The 24,925-nt window shown below is 40.0% G+C and overlaps 1 protein-coding gene across 1 annotated transcript; it reads right to left on the bottom strand.

The window, feature by feature from the left end:
- Positions 1–5,147: 5,147 nt before the first annotated feature.
- CHMP1B (charged multivesicular body protein 1B) lies at positions 5,148–24,235 on the bottom strand. Its single transcript, XM_005284558.4, has 8 exons — positions 24,005–24,235; positions 18,126–18,223; positions 14,417–14,563; positions 10,462–10,530; positions 10,270–10,377; positions 9,408–9,451; positions 7,902–7,974; positions 5,148–7,022 (listed from the first exon to the last, which is right to left on the bottom strand). The coding sequence occupies exons 1-8, from the start codon at positions 24,018–24,020 to the stop codon at positions 6,978–6,980; spliced, it is 600 nt and encodes a 199-aa protein (XP_005284615.1). The 5' UTR covers positions 24,021–24,235; the 3' UTR covers positions 5,148–6,977.
- Between the last annotated feature and the right edge of the window lie 690 nt (positions 24,236–24,925).

Here is a 24,925-nt window from a genome sequence, read left to right as displayed (position 1 = left end):
TTAGTTCGAACTGGGGGCTTAGTGTGGACCAGGCCTAAGATAATTATATCAAGCGGAAAAGCATGGTCCTATCATATCCCTTCTGTGTCATTTTTATGTTTCAGGGTTTTGCAAAATGATTGTTTCATCCTAATATAGATCTGGATCTTCCTAACAGAAACCCACTTGTTTTGATTAAAAGTCTATAGTAGTGAAATATTATCATACTCAGAAATAATTATTTTGATGTAAGGAAAAGGCTGAAAATGGACTCTGACCATATGCAAGACAAAATGTGGTTACATACCTGAAAAGAATGGTCCACAGCCATAAGAGAAAGCACTTTTGTAGAACATGGGTAGAGTTTAAGTCGCTCTGGCGCTTTTAAGAGCCTAAGTCCCATTGGCTTTCTAGCTTTAAACTGTATGTCATTGCTGATTCAGCATGACTTGCTTAATAAAGAAGAGTAAAGGTCAAACTAAAGCCTGTTAAACTCAGTTATTGCATCTCCCTCCAAGTTAAAAGGGTCCAATTGACAATTGAAATTAGTTGCAGATTGCCCAGATAGGTCTTTTCCTTTATTTGAATGGTAATGCAGAGCTGCTTCCGATACAAGTAAGGCCACTGACCCTTCTTGTGGTCTTACTGAGAAAATATATCAGTTGACCAAAAATAAAAAAATATTGCACAACTCACTCCATGGAGCTGAAACTAAACCTTTGTGTGTGATAAATGCAAACACTAAAGAACAAATACATGTATAGACTTGGAGAGCACTTGAACCAGCAGCAAATGGGCATATTCTGCCTCCAACTAGTTTTAAAATGAAAAATCTATTTTAACATAGATGACACTTTCAAGCAAGAATATAATCATGCTGGCAGGATATACCATTGACTCAGCAAACATGCATGCCTATTTCCTTACATAATAAACATTGTCTTAAGTGTATTGTCACAGGTTAAAAGGATAAACTAGAGGGCAGCCAAAATATATTTCTAACCAGCTCTGATCTGCATATCATTTAATCAAAGATTACACTTCAAAAATTCCATCGGCCCCTTCCTACCAGAAATATAGAGACCTCCAAGGCACAACTTAACTCCCTAGTAAGCAAGGAAACAGCAAGGAAAAAAACAAAAATGTAATCTTGGAAAAAAACATTTTAAACAAATTCTTAAAACATTATGCAACATATTTGCAGTTTGCATTTTGTATAATATTTTGGTGTTAATTGAAGGACGTATAGTAAAACGTGTAACTGCCTGTTTAACTCTGATACTATCAAGAAGTTATGGCCCAAAGTTGATGTACAGTAGCTTTAACTGGTAAGAAACTGGTGGACAATGCACTCTGAACCATTTGTCTTTACTTTAAGATAACCATTTGTGTAGGACCCATGCAAAAATCAAAACCTTAGGCTCCCTCTACTGGTGCTTAAGCAACAAAGGAAAGAAAAGTTAAAATAAAAGCCAAATTGCTTAGAGACAGACAGACAGACACACCCACCAATGGCTTTCATACGGAGGACAAAAATCAATAGCAAATTATCTCCCCTTCTGTCTTATGAGGAGGTTCTAAAAACAATGGAAACATTAAAAGCATAATCCAGTCCAGAATGATGGACAAAGTATTAATCACCTTATCAAAGCATTATCATTTATTATGAGAAATGTTTAAAGTCAATGATATTAGTTTTCATTTTTTATGTTTAATCATTCATAAGTAATCCCTCAAATGTTAGCCCCACGCCTTTTGGGACGACACCTACTTAACTCCCTAAGTTCTTACGCTGAGATCCAGAAGAACTTGATTTCCAAATTCTTTTCTGATAGGAGGAACAAATACTTAAGGATATTCATGACACGATGAAATTTGTCTAGATCCGTATGCTGAGACAAGCTATAGTGAATAAAATTGTAAGCCTTGGGGCATGTTTGTTGTGCTACTGGTGTTAAATACTATTTTCTACTCCCAGTTATTGCAAACTACTATTTTCTTTTTTTAAAATGTCAGCACCAAAATGAAACATGGCAGAGGTACAATCATGATTTCCCTTTAAGCTCTAGCTATTTCATCAGTCTCTCTCTTTTGTAAAATTTCAGATACAATTTTCCACCTATCTTCTGGCTGTCCTGATCACTACACATACAATACCTATGTCTAACCCAACACAATATCCATGCCTAACATAATTTTACCCCATTGCAGCTTGGGGGTACATTGGAAGTTTATAAATATGATCAGACAAAAATACTGATGCGTCAGATGCTGGGGGAGGGGGAAAGCATAAATTGGAAGGCCTTTTTCTTTGTTGCGGGGATGGTTTTCCAAACTACATTTCTCTTTAGGTGTGCCTGCTCACAAACGTAAGCACAAATGCTGAAGCATTATTTGCTACAGACAATATGTTTTAAACCAAGAATTTCCACAGCCCCATACAACTAGCCCTGGAACTCTAAAGATGGAGGACAGAGAAGGAACTAGCCCAGATACACAAAGGGACATACAATGCCCAGCACACCACCACCTAACTTTTAGGCCCCAGAAAAATCACTGGGGCAACAATGGGATCCATAAAAGCTGGGTTAGGCACATAGGCTCCATTTACAATGAATGGGGAGAGACAGGTGCCTATGACTGCAATCCACAAAAGCCAGCATGCTAAGTGGGGAACCACCTAAATTAACCAATGGGAGATGCTAATGAGGGGTGTGTCCTGAACCCTGCCCCTCTAAAAGGTTTGGTGTCTGAGTCTGGACTGCAGGGTGGCACTTATCTCTGGTTACAATCAGGCACGCTCTCCTGGAACACTTGATGACGAGATGATGAATTTATTCCAACTATGAAGATCAGCCTAAGTTTGTCCCCACTATAAATTTTTTCTTGCAACAGAAATGAAAGTCCTTTTATTGGATGTTTGAATCTCCCATGCAAAACCCCACCAAAATATACTAAGCCTCTACAAAAACCTCAATAAATATGCCTAATTCTATTATATGAAAAAAAAAATCTTGCTTTTAACTTAAATTCATTAACATTCAGTTTTAAGCACTTCCAAGGACTCATTAGAAATAGAAAATCTGCTAGCGCTAAACATACTACTGCTAAATATATCTGGATCCAAATCCCTTGTCATATACATATTGTGCTTACTAGGAGATAAGGAAGAATGCCATTTTCCCAACATAGGGCAGAACATCTATACACAGAAGATGCTAAATATAAGGCTGGGCTGAAATCCTGACCCCAATGACGTGAATGAAGTTTTGACATTAAGGTCAGTGGGGCCAGGATTTCATTCTAGGTGTTGAAAATACACACTTGCTGCTCAGATCAGCAAAGCATGCACACTGCAGACAACTGGACCATAATTCAGCAGCACCAATGCTACATGGTGATCTGAATCATCCTTCAGATCTACTTCCCTGTTATGAATTGCTTTGAAAAAAATGACATTGGGAAGACACTGCTAAGCATTTTGGAAAGGTTGGTTAGCACAGCTCTTTGGAGGGCTTGAGAGCCATAAACATGTTCGTCTAGCACAGGGATTCTCAAACTGGGGCTCAGGATCTCTCAGGGGCTCACAAGCTTCTTACATGGAGCTGTCAGCCTCCACTCCAAGCCTCGCTTTGCCTCCAGCATTTATAATGGTGTTAAATATATTAAAAATGTTTTTAATTTATAAGGAGGGGTCGCACTCAAAGGCTATGGGAAAGGGGTCACCAGTAAAAAAGTTTGAGAACCACTGTGTGTTATCTGTTTTCATCCTAGCAAAATAAATAACTATATATTTATTTGATTGGCTGCTACCTGTAGTTACAATCATTTCTTCATCCATTTTTGAAAAGCTACAGAAAGCTAAACACATTCACTTCACAAGGTAAAATGCAACATGCTCAAATAGCAAAATCAGAGAATGTGTTACTTGCTTCCTGGCTAACTTAAGAAAAGCCAGGCAGCCAGGAAAAGTTTATCAGCAGCAACAGACTAAAGAGATTTAATAGTGGGGTTTAATGCAGGCCAAATAGGGTGAAGAACTGACTGATTCCAGGAATCCAAACCAACAGCTGAGCAGCTGATAAATATAACGGATTTAAAATGTCATTCTGAAGAAACTGAAAACGCTATTTAGCCCATTGTGATTCGTCTTTCCTGCACTGTTATTCTGCTTATCCACAGACATGATGGGCACAGTGTAAGAACTTAGATATAATGTACCTTGTGTTCAGCTGTCAATATCTTGTTTGGGACTTATGGACTGTTTTAATTCCTCCCGGATATACAGTTATCCCCAACATACTTTCAAGGCTATTTTAATTTTCAAAGCCGCTTTCTTTGAATGAGGAAGACAATGAGAGAACAGTGCAAGTCTAGTAGAACATTTTCATATGTACTGTAAACTGTTATGTGAAAGACTTGACAATATCTTTCAAAACACAAATTTTCAGGACATTGTGTTTAATAAAATGATTAGTCCTGGTGTAGTTCAAAAAAGAGCAGCCAGACCGCTATTGACACTCAGCCTTCACATTACTGCACAATAAACTGATCTTGTTTGATAAATTGGTAAATGTGCCAACTGCAAAAAACACTTGAAAAAACAATAGTTTCTAACCCCTGAAGTTAATTTCATGCTGATGAAAGGTGCCAGATTTAAAGACCTAATCCCTCAGTTTAGAGACAGAACAGTTAGAACATGTGTAGCTGCAGTGCAGTGGCTAGCATGCCAGGAAATTTTTTCTGGAGGGGTCAGTTTTAAGAATGATAATAGTCCAGCATAATCAGTTAGTGGCCTTTTTGAGATTGCCAATTAATGACCATGGTGGTAATTTTTTTGTGAACACATGGATAGTTCAACCAAAAGCTGCACTGAGCTCACCAAGTCATTTTACATTAAGGGAAAAACAGCCATCAAATAATGATGTTTGGTCATTATAGACCTGAGAGAGAGGAGTCCCTATAGTGCATTATCCACCTCCTGCTCACACAAACCAGATCTTTAGTTCCTACAACTTTGTTGGGGGGAAGATGTTTACATGTTTAGTAGGAGTGCATAAAAATAAAAAAGTTAAAGGTCACTCCTCATTTTCCAATCTGAGATATTTTTAAAAAGAAAAATTATTTCATTACTGAAAAAGTAGCAAATAAAGTTAAAGGCTATCAGATTAAAAACCATCTGTTTCCTATTTTAATTAATCAAATTGGAAGCATTCACAGTTTGATAAATATATACAATGCATTAACATTCCAGCAAGTGACACACATCAAAATAATAACCATTAGACAGTCAAAATAATTTATTCATGGAAAATAAAGATAAATCCATATTCCCGGAATGATTTTTCCCTGCTTTGATCTCTACCTCAATAACCTAGGACTATAAACTATACTTTATACAGATGACTAAGAGGACTATTTTAATAAGATGAAAATAACACTTGGTGGACTATCTCAAAGTCAATAAACTTTCGGTGTTATGGCAAGTACATCCCAAGAAACCTATGGATCCAAGATTGTTGCTTTGACCAAACGCAGTTTACCTTATTGCACACAGGTTTAACTATTCTTTGCTGAAATATAACCTTATTCTCAGTGAAGAATATTTTGTATGAACGCCAAATGCTCAGTTACGTATCATCTTGTGAAAGCCTCTAATTGTACTTGGATTGCCTTTGTTATTTAAACAATTTCATGAATGGATTGGGTTTTCAGTATGGGTTTATATATTTATATATTTACAGAGAAATCCTGTTTGAATTATGTAAAGATTTTTGCAACACTAGAAGACCGCAGCTATGTGACACCCTGCACATCTGTCAGTTAAAGACTACTTCTAAAAATCTAATAAACTTCACTATAGCTTACTGTAATGAACAGGCGTCACTACAACAAAAGAAGCTACAAAGTAATTAGGAGCCTAAGTACAGAGGTTTTTTAAAAAAATCCGAAGAGTAATTTTTTTGGCATAAATCATTGTTTTTCATAACATCACAGGTAGTTCTAACTAGAAATTTTTATAATTATTTCTGTGAATTAGGACTGTATGAAGAGTTTGATACTTCTGACAACATTAAATTGAAGTTCATAGTAAGCAGAATATATTTGAATTGCTTTACTTTTTAAGTAGACAGTAAAGTCTAAAATAGGCTACCACCTATCATAGCAAAAACGTTACAAAGTGTGTTGGTGTTACATCTGCAAAACTCAGTCTATATTCTTACAGAATATAAGGATGACAGTTCAAAGATATTTTAACATGGTTGCCTTAACTCAACATAATATGGAGTCACTTTGCTTGACTAATATACATGTGTCAAACAATCTAGACAAAAATGTTGAAAAATAATTTTTATTCCTTCTGTACTGAAGTGATGGTACTATACAAGTTCCCAGTTCGGTGAAAACAGCTTTTGGTAGCTAATTTTTAACTGGTCCATTAAGTTGTTCTGCAAGTAATGTAGTTTTAAAAGACCATAAAAACAGATTCAAGTCCAACTATGTGTTTTAATATGCTTATTAACAAAGACAACACGTCCATCTGTGTATTCCATGAATTTTGCTGTGTAAGCAAGTTAATTGCAACCATCATCTGAATTGCATGCATCAGTTCCCCAACTGTACATGTTTTTCATAATTTAAAAAACCCACTTTATAATTTAAAATATTATATATCATGTTAATAGTGTTCAGCTTTTCCTTCAACTAGAATGAGCCAACATTATTAGTTGACTTAGAATTTTAGCTTGGTTCTGTGAAAAGATAATTGTAAAAATATATCCCCAACTTCAAAATGTACTGTACAGACCTAGAAAAACATTAAGGGCTGTGATACCTTTGAATTTCTTAATGTATTTAGAAAGGACAGCAAGCCAAAAGTGAAGTATCATATAGTACAAACATTTAGACATCCAGGACATACTGCATACAGCATAATATGTATACAGAGTGAATGCTTTGGAAGCATATACAGAGATCTGCAGTTTTGATTACTTAAGTTAAACTTGATCACGTAGGCGGGCCAGTCTCTGTGACAGCTCATCCTGCAGAATGTCAGAATAAAAAGTTATATTCATTACTATGTATTAGTTTAAAAAAAAGATAAATGAAAAGACTTGTACTATCCAAGGTCACACCACAAACACAACAGTAAATAAGACACAAGCAAGAGCCAGATAAGAATTTGCATTTCTAGGAGACAAGTGTTAATTGACTCCACTGTAACTGAGTCATTCGGGTGCATCCTCAAATGAACCAAGCTCAAACTCAGCACGGATGAGAAACTGAAGTAGAATGGTGGCTCTATACCACCTCTATACCTCTGCTATTCGCAGAACCAGCCAATGGCCAAATCAGACCTTAGTGCAAGCTGGAACGGTCCTCTAGCATACTTTGGCCAAAATGATTCCCTAAAGGATCATTCACCAATGCAAGATCACTGAAGCACATTACTCTAAAAGCTAAGCCCCTCACATCTTCCTCTGCCAGAGCAGGGGGTGTTAACAGCTATGCCAGTTTTACCTTTGCTGAGGATCTGCCCAGGGCCAGAGGAAATCTGAGCTGCTCATTCAGAACTAGTTTAAGGCCCCTTTGCACTGCTTCAGAAGCGTAGGGGACCTTAGCAAGAGAAGAGGACCTGACCCAGTATATACATTGGATGGTCCAGTTAGTGAACAGAGGAAAAGTTAAAGTATGTGCACAACTGGTAGACTCATTAAAACACAAACACACACCCGTTATGCCTGCAAGCAAACCTTGTTTTACTTACACACTGCATTTATTTTGATAAAAATAAAACTAATTTATTATATGGCCCTAGAAGTTTGCAAATAAATTTCCATTTGAAATATCACATACAACAGTAACCCTTCTACATAAATGTGATAAATGATCTATTAGAAAAACTACAAAGCAATATTTACCTGCTCTGCTGAAGCAACACTTGTGCCAACAGAACCTGTTTGCCCCTGGGGTAGTTCCATGTTCAGATCAAGGCTACAATTAAAAACAGAAGACAAATATATATCACAAAAATAAATATAGCGACAGATCATAACAGGGTGTACAATAGTTGAAAAATGGTGTTCTATATAGCGTGCGGCCATCAGTGTCTCAAGCACACCCTGATACTTTGTACTCCAATTAATTAGCCAAGCTTGATCAGGAAAGTGGGGTGATCACCAAGCAAAGAGTTTGTCTAACAGTAATAGTTGCTGGGATAATTAGTAACATTTCTGTTTACTGGGGATGCTTTTGGATAGTACCAATGGGTTAAGCAGGGCTCAAACTGGTGATAAGGTATCAAATTCTACATCACAGTTTTAATACAAAGTCTGTCAAATAAAGGCAACCCAGCAGCAGTAATAGTATGGTGCACTAATTCTCCATCCCTCCCTTATCCCCAGCAAAGCCCAGTCCAGCAGCAGGGACATTGTTTTCGTGCCCATGGGGCAGTGCATTTATGGCAACAAAGCAGTAACACCAGCTCCCGTCTTACAAAGACGACATGAAAGGGGTGTAATGGGAACATAGGGCAAAGGACTGGAAGGGACCTCCTGGGTCATCAAGTCCAGGCCCTGCTATCACTGGCAATTTTCTCAACTCAAATTAAACACATTTAGATTAGATAGATAAGCAGAGTTCACTGATCGTCTGATTGCACTACCCTGGGCTCAATCATTTTTTAGTATTAAGCCAGATGTCCCTCACTGCCTTTTTAAAGGCTGAGAGCACAATACTATTAAACATCTGTACTTTAAAATTTTATGTAGCCTTGCCCTCACTCATTTCTATTGTAAGATCACTATAAAGAAATGGATCATGCTGAGATAGTTAAACCTATTCATACATACATGAAGTGCACCCTAAATAGGTTTAATTATCTCAGCATGGTCCATTTCTGTAAAGTGCTTTTATGACAGAAATGAGCTGTTCTAGTTTTAGACTTTAGCATAAATAATCAGGCCAAAACTATGTGGTGGTTTATAACTTTTATGCATTTTCACTCATGAAGATTTGAGCCATGATATCCGGAGGTGGAAGCTCAGCATATAGACAACCACTGGATTATTTAACTCCACAAGACTAGCACATTTAAAGTGAGGGAAATCTAATGTTAATTTAATTAAAATCAAGTATAAGAGCCAGATGCCACTTCCCTTAAGGTACACAATTACTACTACTGTTCAAGTATCAGAGGGCTAGCCGTGGTAGTCTGAATCTGTAAAAAACAACAGAGGGTCCTGTGGCACCTTTAAGACTAACAGAAGTATTGGAGCATAAGCTTTCGTGGGTGAATGCCCACTTGCGTCTTATGAAGTGGGCATTCACCCACAAAAGCTTATGCTCCAATACTTCTGTTAGTCTTAAAGGTGCCACAGGACCCTCTGTTGCTTACTATTCTTCAATAATTTTTATATTATACTCACCCTGCTTCATCTGCCATTTCCTGTAGAAGCGTATCCACTTGGTTCTAGAACAGGAAATCAAAACTGAATCAGTTTCTGTTATTGTATTTAATACAAGATTAACCGTATGATTTGTAAAAAGCAAAAATTCTACTGTCTTAATAAAACTGATTTAGAAAGGAGCTTCTGTGGATTTTGAACATTTACAGTCTTCACCACCAGAGGGAGCTACAGGAATTCAGAATACAAGGAGCACATCTCATACTATGGCTGCCATGCAAATCAGTTCTCCAAATTCAATTACTGATCTGTAATATTTCCAAATATGATTAAGTCTAATCCTGTCTGTACAAATCACATCTACTTGAATATCACAACTACAGAAATGTTACTATAGTTATCACTATTGTGTGTCCTTTATCAGGACACAGGAAGCATCTTCCCCCTCAGCAGACTTCTTTATATAATCCTTAAAACAAAAATGTTTACACTCTTTTGGAACTATGTTTTTTTAATTGTGATATAGCTGATGTTGGTATGTTTTTTGACTAAAAATGTTTATTAAAAGTTAGTCAAAAGTTTCATAAATTTCAACGGAAAGGCAGAAAGTTTTATGCTATACCACCACTCAAACACATTAGTTGTAAGAGGGGAGCTTAAGACAGTATACACAATATGTACATTTTTGTATCAGAGCATTTAGCAGCTCAAACTATTCTTTTGGTCACAAGGTAGCATGTAAATATTTCTCATGTTAAACTGAGAATGCCCCAATTCCTGTTATAGCTTTCAAAAGACAGAAGGTATAGAAGAGAAAATGACAATATTTGTGTACACTTGAGTAACATGGTATTTTATTTGCTGCAATATCAGTTATTCTTACTTGTGGTGTTGTTAACGTAGTAGTATTACTCATTGTGTCTTCCATCTGTGCCGTCTGAACATCTAGTGTTTCAAACTGGTGCTCAAATTTGTCCATTAAGGCAGATATCTGCAGATAAACAAATACTGTCATAGCAAAAGTATAAAACTGAATTTATATCCCTGAATTCCAAATAATTAAATGTAGGTCTACCTTTTCCAGGTTCATGCTCTTCAATGTAGCATCCATAGATTTAACTACTCCTGCCATTGACTTTGTTACCTAAAAAAGATAAAGTAAAAAAGATATAAACCTATTACAAAATCACATAATAAACAATCTTTAGTTTGGTTAACCCCTTCTGTTTCGAAGTAAACTTGTCTGTTCTCATCCAAAGAACTTTTAGAATTCTGTAATAGTTGTGTCACACAGCTGTTTTCAGGTCTATCAGCTTTTTACTTTAAACCCTGCTTTTCAGAAGTTTACAGTTTAGCTGTAAAAAAAACATGCTCTGAGCTGAATCTCTAGAAATAAAGACATTTCAGAAATAACAGAAAGAACTGAAATCTATATAGCATTTTTTGAGTTATGATTGTAGTGATAACTGAGGCCTAGTAAGCCTACCCCAGTTGTGAGTAACTGTGAGAAAGTGGATAAAAATTCAGAACATGTCACAACAGCCTATAACAAATGAATTTTGAGGGTAAAAGATGTAAAAGGGAGACCAACAGACTGAATTAGTCTCAACAAAAAGGCCTACTAATATAACTCAAGATCTGTGTTAAATTCATACTTGGTAAACATGAAACCAAAGGACCAGCGTTGTTGTGTTGGAAATTAGGTCTAATTGGTCAACAAAAATAATAAGATAGGCCAGGGATCAGCAACCTTTGGCAACCTTTTGCACATCCCTTGGCCTGTGCCCGCTTCCTGCTGCCCCCATTGGCCTGGAACGGCGAACTGAGGCCAGTGGGAGCTGCGATCGGCCGAACCTGCGGATGCGCCAGTTAAACAAACCGGTGCGGCCCGCCAGGGGGTTTACCCTGGCGGGTCGCGTGCCAAAGGCTATTCCATCCACTGATTCCTTTTGGTGTCCTCAAAGAGAGACCTGGGAACATGAGGGATGTAGAAGGAGAGGGACCCAGATGACACTGACACCTCCACTGTCTCCAGCTAATTTCCAAATGCCACCCGGGATGTGAGACTGTCATCCCTTACCTCCTCACTCCTGTCTCCTTTTCCTTCTCTACCTTATTTCTTCTCTTTCCTAGCCTCCTTTTTCCTTCTGACTAATAAGATTCTGGTTTAGCAGGCCAAGACTGCACATTTCACTGCTGTAAGTCTGTGATCAGAAAGAATCAGCTAAACGTGATGCCCTAAACAGCCTACTGCCGGTACAAGTTTGCCAGGTCTTGAAAAGACCTTTGGCCGTGCATGTTTTTCCAGCAATGAGGATGCAAGCAAAAGTCAACACCAGAGACAGAAGCTGCAGTTTCTATCTTTAATGTTTTGTTTTCCCTGTGTGTTTGTCTTGTTGTGTCTTAAAGGAAGCAGGATCAGACTAACAGCAGCAACAGCTCCAGGATCCTCTCAACTACGGGTATGTCTACACTACCCATGTTACAGCGCTGCCGCTGCGGCGCCATGAGGTGGACAGTATAGACACACTATCACCAGGGGAGAGCTCTTACGGTGATGAAAAAAACCTTACCCCGAACGAGTGGTGGTAGCTTTATCGCTGGGAGCTATGTTATACAGCTTTATTGCCGGGAGCTATGTTTTTTCACACCCCTGAATGACAAAAGTTTTAGCGCTAATGTGGCAGTGTAGACACAGCCTAAATTCTCTTTTCCCTAAAAAGGAGAGTTATTTCCATCTTTAAATATAATCTAAAAGACTATCCAACAAAGGGGGGTTTTCCTTTCAAAAACTCTCTCCAGGCACAGGGAAAGGAAACAAGGCACGTTAAAATAAAAACCTTACTTAATACTTTACATTTCAAATGCTTCAACTGATTTTCCTACTTTTCTGTATCTTTTAAATAGTTTTTTTTTTTTTTTTTTTTTTAAATGTAATGGTGGGTCTCCCATGGTATTAAGCAGGCTGAGGTCTCTATACACCAAACTCTGTTTAACATTGTTTAATGTTGGACAGTTAAAGTCATGTTAACACCTTTAAATCTTTGAACCCATATAGTTTATCTAAACTATTACAACAGGATGCAATAAAAACAAGACCACCACAAACAAGCCCAGGAATCTTTAAAAAACTAATTTTTAAAAAGCTTTTCAGGCCTTTGATCTGCAATAATAATCTCTTGTTCCTTTTCTTCCAAAAGATAACTGTTACATACTTCAAATATACAAGAATTATTTCATCTGCCATTGAAGTGTAGCCACATCTGGAGTATTTAACAGTGAAAAGGAACATCGCAGAACAGTAAGAAAAAAACAAAAACAGCATATGACTGAAACTGCACAGGGAATTTAGGTTACATGGTATGTTTACCTTAGGTATTTCTAAGCCACTTATTTCCAACAGTATAAACCAGGAATAACATCACTACTTCATACCATAGCATCTTTACTGACCATAGATGCTCAGGATCTCCATTTTATTTCTCATCTTAAAGATTTTGTAGTATCATTGTAGGACACGGATTCAGTATGGAGAGGTAAGAAATCCATTTAATTAATTTCCTACAGTACCTACAATTTCCTTGGATCTCCCAGCCAAATGCTATCTAATAAGATCGTAAACTAAAGTAACAGCACTGCAGAAATATCCTTGACAGTCTATTTTAAAAATGCAGTCACTAGACAGGTCATTTTGAGCTGGGACCATAAAGGGTAAGTGTTCTAGTGTCTAAAATATTCTAAACTATTGTTACATATCTATTTTGCATACTCCGTAGCAGGGGTGGGCAAACTTTTTGGCTCGAGGGCCATACCTGGGTGGGGAAATTGCATGCAGGGCCATGGATGTAGGGCTGGGGCAGTGGGTTGGGGTGCGGAAGGGGGTGCAGTGTGCAGGAAGGGCTCAGGGCAAAGGGCTGGGGTGCAGGAGGGGTGCAGAGTGTGGCGGGGGCTCAAGGTAAGGTGGTTGGGGTGCAGCAGGGGGCTCAAAGCAGGGGTTCGATAGGAAATGCGGGGTGTGGGAGGGGGTGCGACGTGCATGAAGGGGCTCAAGGCAAGGGGTTAGGGTGTAGGAGGGTGCTCAGGGCAAGTGGTTGGGGTGCAGGAGGGGTGTGAGATGCGGCAGGGTGCTCAGGGCAAGGAGTTGGGGAGCGGGGTGCAGGAGGGGTGGCTCCGGGCTGGCAGCGGCACGCAGCGGGGCTAAGGCTCCCTGCCTGCCCTGGCCCCGTTCCACTCCAGGAAGTGGCCAGCTCCATGTCCCTCCGGCCCCTGGGGGAGAGGGGAGGCAGAGGGCTCCGCGCGCTGCCCTCACCTGTGGGTACATCCCCCAAAGCTCCCATTGGCCGTCGTTCCCTGTTCCCGGCCAATGGGAGCTGCGATGGGGGACAGTGGGGGGGCAGCGGTGCCTTCAGGCAAGGGCAGCACACGGAGCCCTCTGCCTCCTTCCTCCCCCAGGGGCTGCAGGGACATGGTGCCGGCTGCTTCCCGGAGCAGAGCGGGGCCCATAGCGCCACAGGGGTGGCAATCCCGTGGGCTGGATCCAAAGCCCTGACGGGCCGGATCCGGCCCATAGTTTGCCCAACCCTGCTATAGTAGATCAAAACAGAAATACTTCCTATGCGCCTTTTTGGAAAGCCACAAGAAATCAATTTATTAAGTGCATCTACTTGTAAAATGGAAGGGACAGTTATCTTTAAAAAATTGTGACACAAGACATTGATTTAAATTAAGACGCACTGGTTAGCTAACAAGATACATTTGTTTCCTGTAAGTACTAGGAGAAACATGCAACAATGGCATCAACAACATATGAAAGATGGTGGCATTAACCCAACTAATTAATTCATAACTCTCACAAGCCAATGCTTCACACACAACTTAGTTTACTGTGGGCCACAATTGACGACTGCCAAGCCATCCCAGTAAGCTTACTAATTCACTGTTTTAGGGATAGAATTAAGACAGTTTAAAAGAGAATCAGGGGCCTTATCTTTCTGTAGAGTTTATATATGGAAGTATGAAAACATGCTTACCTTGCCCATTGTTACTGCAGTTTGAACTCTTGCGGCTACTGCATCTACCCTGGCACTCATGCGCAAGAAATTGATTGCTTGATTCTTCTGTCGGATTGCATTTTCTGCATGTATTCTTGCAACTTCAGTATTACCCTTCTGGATTGCCTGTTTAAATAAAAGCAAACTATTGCTAACCCTTCTTAACAGTAATTACCCAGCAGCGGTAAGCCCTTCAAAAAACTTATACTTGCAAAACAAGTGAACTCTAGGTCCAGTTCAACTCCCATTGAAGTCAATGAAAAGATTGTAATGGACTTGGATGTGAACTAGATGGCATCTTCTATGCACAAGGAAGTATGCCTGAAACTTTAAGCTACTTCCGTGAGCCTCAATATCAGTAAATCTACAGATGTATTATGGAGTATCATTCTGGATTTATATGCTCACAAATATCTAACCTTCAAAACACATTAAGCACCCAGTTTTTCATCAAAATTCATACTTCTAGTACTACTAAAACAAATAACTTAAGATGAATACGTATACCTCATTACAGTAGCTTTCTGTTTATGAAATCAGAACAAAAAGTATCCCTCCCTCATTGTGTATATAGTGGATGCCGCTTAACAGCAATCCATATATTAACAATTTTTGTTTAACAGCAACATTTTGCCAGGAACCAACCCCATCCCATTGATTTTAAGGTTAACAGGATTTGGATACTGGCAACAGACAGGCCATTTGCTAACAACTTTATTTTTTTGGAAGAAAGACCATGGCTGCAGGCAGGTTTATGGGGCAAGGGAAGCCCACACTGAAGGTAAGGGGCTGCAGCACCCACATCCACATGCAATGGGATCTCCTGTCATTGTGGGCTGAGAGGGGATGCTGCAGGCAGGGTAGCAGCAGATGCTGGGCTTTTCATGGGAAGGGGGGTGCTGAGGTCCCCTAGAGTGGCATGGTACCTCCCCCTGCATGCTCTGATTGCACCCTGCTCTCGGCACATCCCAGAGCTTCCTTCCCCGGGCTGTAGCCCCAAAGCCAGGTTTTCAGGGCTGCAGCCACAGAAGGAAGCTCTGGGAATGTTGAGCACAAGCTACAGGCAGGCTTGTGAAGCTGCAGGCAAAGGTTGCTTGCCCCAATGCTTCCTTCCCTAGCTGCAGCCCCACAAACATGCCTTTCGCTTAATGGCCACTCTTGGATAACAATAAGTTGCTAAAAAGCAGAACCCACTGTATATGAAGTGCTTTAGATATTCAAAGCAATGCAAACACACTAATCCTGTCATTATAACCCAACATTACAGGTTAACCTTAACACTCTTCTTTTAGTTCTCTCTGCTGCAGAGAAATGCAAAGGCAGAGCTGGAAGTCAAGTTACTGGCTCCCATAATCCATGTTACCTGTGTCCAACAGGGAAATGAAAGTCTCTGCTTGGAGATGAAAAAAGTCTCCCAATAACAACAACAAAAAAGCCAGTCCAGCAGCAATGAAATAGGAAGCTGGACTCTATTCCTTATGATTCTCATAGATCAACAGAACTGACAATTTAAATTCAAACTGAAAGATCAAATTCTGCCCTCAGTTATATCCATATAATCTGCACTTGAAGAGGCAGAATTTAGTAAGCGAGATCTAGTACTAATGAGTCAGAGACTTTAGGAAACACTAAAATACCTTCCTCTTTGAAAAGGCCTTTCCACCATGTTCACAGTCAACACTGACACCCCTTTCTACCTAAAAAAACCCCACCTAACTAAAAAAAAATTTAAACCTCTCAGAAAAATCAACCTAAACAAAGTAAATACTTTAAAATGAAAATTAAAAACCTCCACCCAAAACAAAGTTTTTATCTCAAATTGGAAGAAGTGCCAAAGACTCCAAGAAGTCCATTTGGGACTTCTCTATTGATTTTACATGGAAGATGCTCTACGATGATGTGCAATGATAGAACACCTTAAGCTAGCTACACCAGAAAAGAACTCAGTTTAAGTTTCAGATCCCAAGTGAGTTTGCAAGACTAGTATTTAGTACAGTACTGAGAAAATCCGATACACAAACGCACACAATTTTAGTACAAAATACACTTTCAGATGATTAAGTGAAATTTATCTTTAACATGTCACAATACAGTTTCTTTGTATTGTCACTGGACTGAAAACAAGAAAAAAATAAATCTCAACTTCAAAAAATAATGAATTAATGTAGTTCGTCATTCTAGACTACATTTTAAAGAGGAGTTAGAAATGGGGAAAAAAATGGGTTTGTGTCCTTTTTTGCTTCTTTACAATATAAGAAGTCCTGAAAGGTTTTCCTGCACTTATTTCTTTCATTTGAAATTCAGCTTGTCTCACTTGAATTTTATGGACTGCAAAATTAATGGAATTATGATACAAGACCAGAGACTAAAAGCAGAGCAACTAAGCTTTGAGTTTTTAGCCATTTATAGCTTTCCTAAAGACCTATTTAACGCCAATGTTTAACATGCACTTGGGAGAAGAAAGGTTTTATTGAAAAGTCAACACTCCTAGCACTTCAAATAGGGACTGTGGGACCTCTCAGTCCACATAAGATGCTCAAAAAGATCTCCAGGAGTTGATATTCCTTTTATTGAAAAGGTTAAAACAAGTAGAAAAACTTCAGGCTAGCTTTAAGCAGCAAAAAGGACATGAACCCTATTTTAAAAATCTTCTTCACAGGTCACATTTAATAGTATATGATAAACATTAAGATATTTTTTTCCTTGACAGTGTTTCTCTAAATTAACTGCACTACAAGAACACAGCATACATATTCTGAAGAAAAAGTTATGAAACATTCCATTTCAGTGTTAACTAATATGTACAATATTTTAAAAATATAAAAAAAATACTACAGTACAATCTTAAATTAATGTAGGTTAGATTGACTTACAGCCACCACAGTAATTACTTACAGCCAACAGCCAATGTAAGGAATGCAGTGTTTACAGACACCGTGTCACTAACTAAACTGACATAAGCCTAGGGTGACCAGATGTCCCGATTTTATAGGACAGTCCCGATTTTTGGGTCTTTTTCTTATAAAGGCTCCTATTACCCCCGACCCCCTGTCCCGATTTTTCACACTTGCTGTCTGGTCACCCTACATAAGCCTCTTGTGGAGGTGGAGTTATTATGTCAGTGTAGTAGGGCACGTCTACACTATCAGCGGGCAGTGATCGATCCAGCAGGGGTCGATTTATCGCGTCTCACATAGATGCAATAAATCGACCGCTGAGCGCTCTCCCGTTGACTCCGGTACTCCACCAGAACGAAGAGCACAAGCAGAGTCGACGGCAGCATCAGCTGTCTACTTACAGCAGTGAAAACACTACGGTAAGTAGATCTAAGTACATCGACTTTAGCTACGCTATTCACGTAGCTGAAGTTGTGTATTTTTGATCGACCCTGGACGGTAGTGTAGACAAGCCTTTACATTGGTAGCAGTAAAGCTGTAGTGTAGACACTGACATAATTAGGTTGACATAAGCTGCCTTATGTCGACCTAACTGTGTAGTGTAGACCAGGCCACAGTCTGTGTGTAACAAATATGTTACAGCCAATAGGACATATGTTGCCAATCTACATACACTTCCTGTTTTATTACAATGCACACCAGGAAAACCATTACAAAATACAAGTTAAGGACCTGACTAGCACAAAATAGAAAAATTAAGTATATACACACAACCTAGTTTAATTACTTACCTTCTTAATTTTAGTCTTTTCAACCTTTTCTTCTTTATCACATTTTTTTGCATTCCTGCTGAGCTCTTTGGCAGCAAACTTCAAGTTAAACAGGTGTTCTGCAATGCATATTAAGGATCTACAAAATACTAGCAATACTTAAAATATGAACATGTCGCTTTCCATTGGATTTAGTAGCCCACTACATGCATACTCTATCAATATTAAAATTTGCAGAAAGAAATAGGTCAGCCACTTTAATTTGCATGAAACTGAAATTGAGCAAACAAAGATGCGTTTTTTTGTTCTTTTTAATTTTACATAGCCCATGTTCTTTTGTCATCGTAGCTTAAAACCATAGTTTGGACACTTTTTTTTAAAAACAAGTTCACAACCAAAATTAGCTTACTTTGATGAAAGACCCAATTCAAGTAGTTAAAAGGAATAAAAAATGCTGGTCTTTAGAACATGTGCACATACAGGTAGAGTGATTTTGAAGTCCTGGGAATCTGGAGAGAATGATAGTTCTATCATGGACTTCAAAGGGAGCAGAGTCATCGCAATGCTAAGCACTTCTGAAGATTCTACCCCTAGCACTCACACAGCATCTATATAGTTTTAACTTTAAAACCCTACTAAGATGCTACCTCCTGCTCCAAGGAATGCTATGGTGCCACAAACCCACACAGAAAAATCAAAAGAGTTCAGCTTAAAATTATGGCAAATTTGAGATGAAAAACAAAGCTACGGTGACATTCTTTTTCAGCTCACCCATCTCCCTATCAGATAGGGAGAAAAATGAGAAATCTTACCCACCATGTGTGTGCTATAACACCTGGCCATGACAAGGTGAGGCTTTACAACATCCTTCAGTTATAAATTCTTTACTCTTACTAGATGACAATGGATCATTTTGTCACACGTGCTGTTTAATGGAATAGCATTGCCCTTAAGTACCCTACTAACCAAATATCAAAAATTCATCACATGTAAATAACGAATTGTTCTCTGTCATAAATAAATGTTTATATAAGTCCCTGGAAGGATGAATATTTTCCTTTTAGGAGGCAAAGAATTATTTTGCTGAAATAATGTGTGTATTATTTCTATATAATTCTTCACCCTAACATCCACTCATCAGTTGGCACACTGACCACGAGTGAACAATCTTTTCTTTGTTAATAAGAAATGTTAACTGAACTAAACATTAATGCAATGATAATCTTCTGCAGAACTGCAGGATTTTTTCCCTTAAAAAAAATCACACACTCTAGTCTCTGGCTTGTGCATCAAAGTTGCATAGCTGACCCTGGCTTGAAGGTGAATATGAAGAAAACATTTAAAAACCGACTTCATCATGATGCCTCATTTTTGTAACAGAGAGGTATATAAGTTTGGTGTGCAAGGCCATATAGTGTCACTGTACCATCGCACATTTAAAGTCTGAACATTCTGGGAATATTGATTAAATCATAAATCCAATTAAAGGTGAGCTGCAAAGGAAAAAGATAGCTGTACTTTTTTGTTTGTTTCTAATGTGTAAAAAAGGCCTGAAAAATTTCTCCACCAAAAAAAGCATTCTGTTTGTTTTTACATTAGCATTTTAGGTCCTGACCAGGCTGGAAAACAAACACCACAAGAGAAAGAAAATAGTGGGAACAAAAAGAGAAGGGAGATTTAATCAGGCCAATGTAACGTAAGTTAGACTGCTTTGGCCTAGGGACTGATAATAGGCTATGAAGTATTTCAGCTACAGGTTGCCAACTGCAATCCAGCTCAGGTCAATGATCAGAATGACCATGTAAAGTATTACATCACTTCCTTAAATCAATGGCTTTGAGTCATTGTGACACACACCAGGATTTTATTTTTAAACTTCCTCAATTACTCACAATGTTTCTACGTTAGATAGCACAATACATCATCTGTTGCCTCACAGATCTTTCATGCCATGGCACACTTGCTCCAACCTTTAAATGTACCTGTCTCAATATAGGATAACTCAGATGAAACCAAACTTCTTCTTATATTCACCATAATTTATTTAGAAACCTGTTCAAACATTTCACCTTATTGCCATCCTTAGAACTACTGACGAGGATACTGCTGAGCCAAACATATAGAAAAAAAGCATTAAAGGTAAGTTCATTTTATATACCAGGGAAAAGTTTATTCTATTTTTGTTTATAAAGGACGTTAAGTATGATTTCTTATCATTACCAGAAAAAAATTCCTGGCTCCTGCTACGGCCTCAAAGCCAGATGATCCATCCAGCTAACAATTCCTATTGTGTGGGGAAAACCCCAATTGACATAAAGCTAGAGTAACTGGCTCAATGTCACCCCGTCACAGACTCTGGCACAGGGGCAAGACCAGAGTGCTATGGCATTTCAGCTATTCCTGGCTGATAGAACAGCCCTTTGGTGCTGCTGGCAGTCAGGTGCAAGTTTGCACCAGGGACTGAACTGGCATTCCCCAGCCCAACCAGGATTGGGGGAATGAAAGCGTGATGTAAAGCCACCTTTGCTGCTCTCCCTGTCCCTCCACTAAGATACTAAGATCCAAGTGGATATTGATCAGACCCATTACATAAAACAAGTCAGACTTGAAATGGAAAGGGAGTCTGAAGAGTGGCAAGATCGAATGGAAGAGAGACTTTAGATATAAGAAATCTCTCACTACAAACACATTATAAAACATGAAGATAAAATATATTCTTGTAAATAAAATAACTTTCACTCTCTTCACATCCCACTGCTGTAGGGTGGGGAGGGGAGGGGAGAACATATACTGCTAGAAAAAAAAGTTTTCTATTAGCCCTGTAGCAGTAACTTGATGTTACCCCCATCTGGGACGCTAAATTTTGGCAAAGACACCTGTGTCATTCATGAATACAGGAAAAATTCCAAGGAATTTCACATTCCTTTGGCAAAAGAAGTCCTTCCTTCTCCCATCTAGCAAGTTTATTTTCCTTGCAAAAATGGAATTATTCACTTATTTCCACCTATAATCTGTATTAGGGCTGTCAATTAATCACAGTTAACTCACACGATTCACTCAAAAAATTAATTGTGATTAAAAAAATTAATTGTAGTTTTAATCATAAACAATAGAATACCAGTTGAAATGTATTAAATATTTTTGGATGTTCTTCTACATTTTCAGATACATTGATTTCAATTACACCACAGAATACAAAGTGTACACTGCTCCCTTTATATTATTTTTATTACAAATATTTGCACTGTAAAAATGATAATCAAAAAAGTTTTTCAATTCACCTCATATAAGTACTGTAGTGCAATCTCTTTATCATGAAAGTGCAACTTACAAATGTAGATTTCTCTTTTTTGTTACATAACTACTCTCAAAAACAAAACAATGCAAAATTTCAGAGCCTACAAGTCCACTCAGTCCTACTTCTCCTTCAGCCAATCTCTAAGACAAACAAGTTTGTTTACATTTATGGGAGATAATGCTGCTCACTTCTTGTTTATAATGGCACCAGAAAATGAGAACAGGCATTTGCATGGGATTTTTGTAGCCAGCACTGCAAGGTATTTACATGCCAGATATGCTAAACCAGTAGTTCTCAAACTTTTGTACTGGTGACCCCTTTCACATAGCAAGACTCTGAGTGCGACCCCCCTTATAAATTAAAAACACTTTTTTATATATTTAACACCATTATAAATGCTGGAGGCAAAGCGGGGTTTAGGGTGGAGGCTGACAGCTCACGACCTCCCCCCCCCGTAATAACCCCAGAACCCCCTGAGGGGTCACGGCCCCCAATTTGAGAACCCCTGCGCTAAACATTCATATGCCCCTACATGTTCTGGCCACCATTCCAGAGGACATGCTTCCACGCTGATGACGCTTGTTAAAAAAAATGCATTAATTAAATTTGTGATTGAACTCCTTGCGAGAGAACTGTATGTCTCCGGCACTATTTTACCCACATTCTGCCATATATTTCATGTTATAGCAATCTCGGATGATGACTCAGCACATGATGTTCATTTTAAGAACACTTTCACTGCAGATTTGACAAAACACAAAGAAGATACCAATGTGAGGTTTCTAAAGATAGCTACAGCACTCGACCCAAGGTTTAAGAATCTGAAGTGCCTTCCAAAATCTGAAAGGGATGAGGTGGGGAGCACGCTTTCAGAAGTCTTAAAAGAGCAACACTCCAATGAGGAAACTACAGAACCCGAATCACAAAAAATAAAGTCAACCTTCTGCTGGTGGCATCTGACCCAGATGATGAACATGAACATCTGTCGGTCGGCACTGCTTTGAATTGTTATTGAGCAGAACCAGTCATCAGCATGCATACGTCCTCTGGAGGTGGCTGAAGCATGAAGGGACATATGAATCTTTAGTGCATCTGGCAGGTAAATATCTTGCGATGCCAGCTATAACCGTGCCATGAGACCACCTGTTCTCACTTTCAGGTGACATTGTGAACAAGAGGTGGGCAGCATTATCTTCTGCAAATGTAAACAAACTTGTTTGTCTGAGTGATTGGCTGAACAAGAAATAGGACTGAGTAGACCTGTAGGCTCTAAAGTTTTACATTGTTTTATTTTTGAATAGTTATTTTTATACATAATTCTACATTTGTAAGTTCAACTTTCATGATAAAGAGACTGCACTACAGTACAGTATTAGGTGAACTGAAAAATACTATTTCTTTTTTTTTACAGTGCAAATATTGGGTAATAAAAATAATATAAAATGAGCACTGTACTTTGTATTCTGTGTTATAACTGAAATATATTTGAAAATGTAGAAAACATCAAAAAATATTTAAATAAATGGTATTCTATTATTGTTTAAACAGTGAGATTAATTTTTTAATCGCATATTTAATCACAATTAATTTTTGTAATCACTTGACAGCCCGAATTGGTATCCAAGACTAGAACAATACAATTTCTGGTGTGGCACTAATAGAAAATGAGCAGTTTATAATTAAACCATTGCCTTCATCATGTCTTACAATGAAGGAAATTACCAGTTTCTACTAATGGATCATTTCAAGGTTCTTCCAGTTTCCCACATAATCAAAGATCAAAACGAAACACTGCACTCTAAGCACTTGCTATGACATCCACCCTGTTTCACATGCCTCCAGCAGGCCTTGTGTGGTAAAAGGAGATAGTCTGAGCCCATGTCAAGGCTTGAATGAATATTTTGCTTTCATGCTGAAATAAAACACTGGGTTCTAGGAACCCAGAAATAGTCACACGGTTCAGGCCGCTCCCTGCAATGCAGCCAGTCCCTCTTCGGGGTGGGAGAAGTTGACAGTCTAGCCAATGGCAGTTCTCAGTGCCAGCCCATCCCCTGTCTGGTGAGGAAGGGGTTTGGTGTGTCTGTCACTCAATAGATCCTTACATTCAATAACAGTGCCAGGGAGGAGTGGGCAGCCCTTACCCCCGAAGGGGTTCTCCCAGCTCTCGGGGAGGGAGCCCTCCCCCCCCAGGGGATACTCCCAGATATTCCACTCTGTATGCATCCGAAGAAGTGGGCTGTAGTCCAGGAAAGCTTATGCTCTAATAAATTTGTTAGTCTCTAACGTGCCACAAGTACTCCTGTTCTTTTTCCCAGCTCACGGGGGAGGTGGTTCCTACCCCCCCCCCCAGGGGATTCTCCCAGCTCTGGGGGGTCCTTCCCCCCCCCGAGGGGATTCTCCCAGCTCTAGGGGGGGTGGTCCTTCCCCCCCCCCTCAGGGGGCTCTCCCAGCTCTCGATGGGATGGGCCCCGCCCCCCCTCAGGGGGCTCTCCCAGCTCTCAGAGGGTGGGTGTCTCCAGGGGCAGGGCTGCAGACACTCGGGGGACCCTCCCCGCCACGTCTCGCCCTGCCGGGGCGCGCTGCCCTTCAGCCCAAAGGATACTCTCCATGCTGGACATGGCGGCGGCTCCTCAGGCCCGACCCGGCCGGCGAAGGCGGACGCTCTGGATCAGAACTCAGCGCTACCCGGCTCTCGGGTGTTGTCGGGAGCCGACTTCCGCCTTCCCCGCCCCGAGCTGCGTCTCGCGCAGGGTGGGCGGGGCCTGGCGCTCCCGCGACGGCGCCCGAGCAGTGGGGTGGAGGGAACGTGCGCGCCACCGCGAGGGGAGGAGACGGAGCGGAAATCCCCGGATGAGACTCAGCTGATGCTGCCGTGCTGGGGTTGGGTGCGCGCGACACCACACCCCCCTCGCGGTGTGTGGAAATGGGTTCCGGGAGCGCCTCGCTGGTGCGGCTGTCCCCGCCCTGCTCTATCCCGACACCCCCCCACTACCTGGGCTGTCGCGACACAGACGCTGTCCCCCGCTCTATCCGGACCCCCACACACACATCCCTAGTGGTCTAGCTGACACACTCTGGTGCCCCTAGGGGTGCTGGAACAGTTTGTATAATGGGGGTGCTGCGAGCCCTTGAACCAAACTGGAAACCCTGTATATGATAGAAACCAAGCCAGGAGTGAGGTAGCAACCCCCCCCCCCCCATTCCAACCCCTGGGTGCCCTCGGTCCTGATACACCCTGTCATAACTATAGAAGGAAGGGTAACAGCCCTCCTGTGTACAGTATAGGGTGACCAGATGTCCCGATTTTATAGGGACAGTCCCGATTTTGGGGTCTTTTTCTTATATAGGCTCCTATTACCCCCCACCCCTGTCCCGATTTTTCACATTTGCTGTCTGGTCACCTAGTACAGTACTATAAAATCCCTCCTGGCCAGAGACTCCAAAATCCTTTTACCTGTAAAGAGTTAAGAAGCTCAGGTAACCTGGCTGACACCTGACCCAAAGGACCAATAAAGGGACAAGA

This window comes from Chrysemys picta, chromosome 9, assembly GCF_011386835.1.
Source record: "Chrysemys picta bellii isolate R12L10 chromosome 9, ASM1138683v2, whole genome shotgun sequence".
Classification (NCBI taxonomy): domain Eukaryota; kingdom Metazoa; phylum Chordata; order Testudines; family Emydidae; genus Chrysemys; species Chrysemys picta.
Note: the sequence above shows the minus strand (reverse complement) of the source record. Positions and strands in the feature narration are given on the sequence as shown.

Excerpts from the sequence above, each read along its gene's own strand:
- CHMP1B (XM_005284558.4), bottom strand. Across the intron at positions 14,564-18,125 it reads AAAAGACTAAAATTAAGAAG|GCAATCCAGAAGGGTAATAC; the intron begins GTAAGTAATTAA and ends TTATTTAAACAG. Across the intron at positions 10,531-14,416 it reads CTGCAGTAACAATGGGCAAG|GTAACAAAGTCAATGGCAGG; the intron begins GTAAGCATGTTT and ends TATCTTTTTTAG.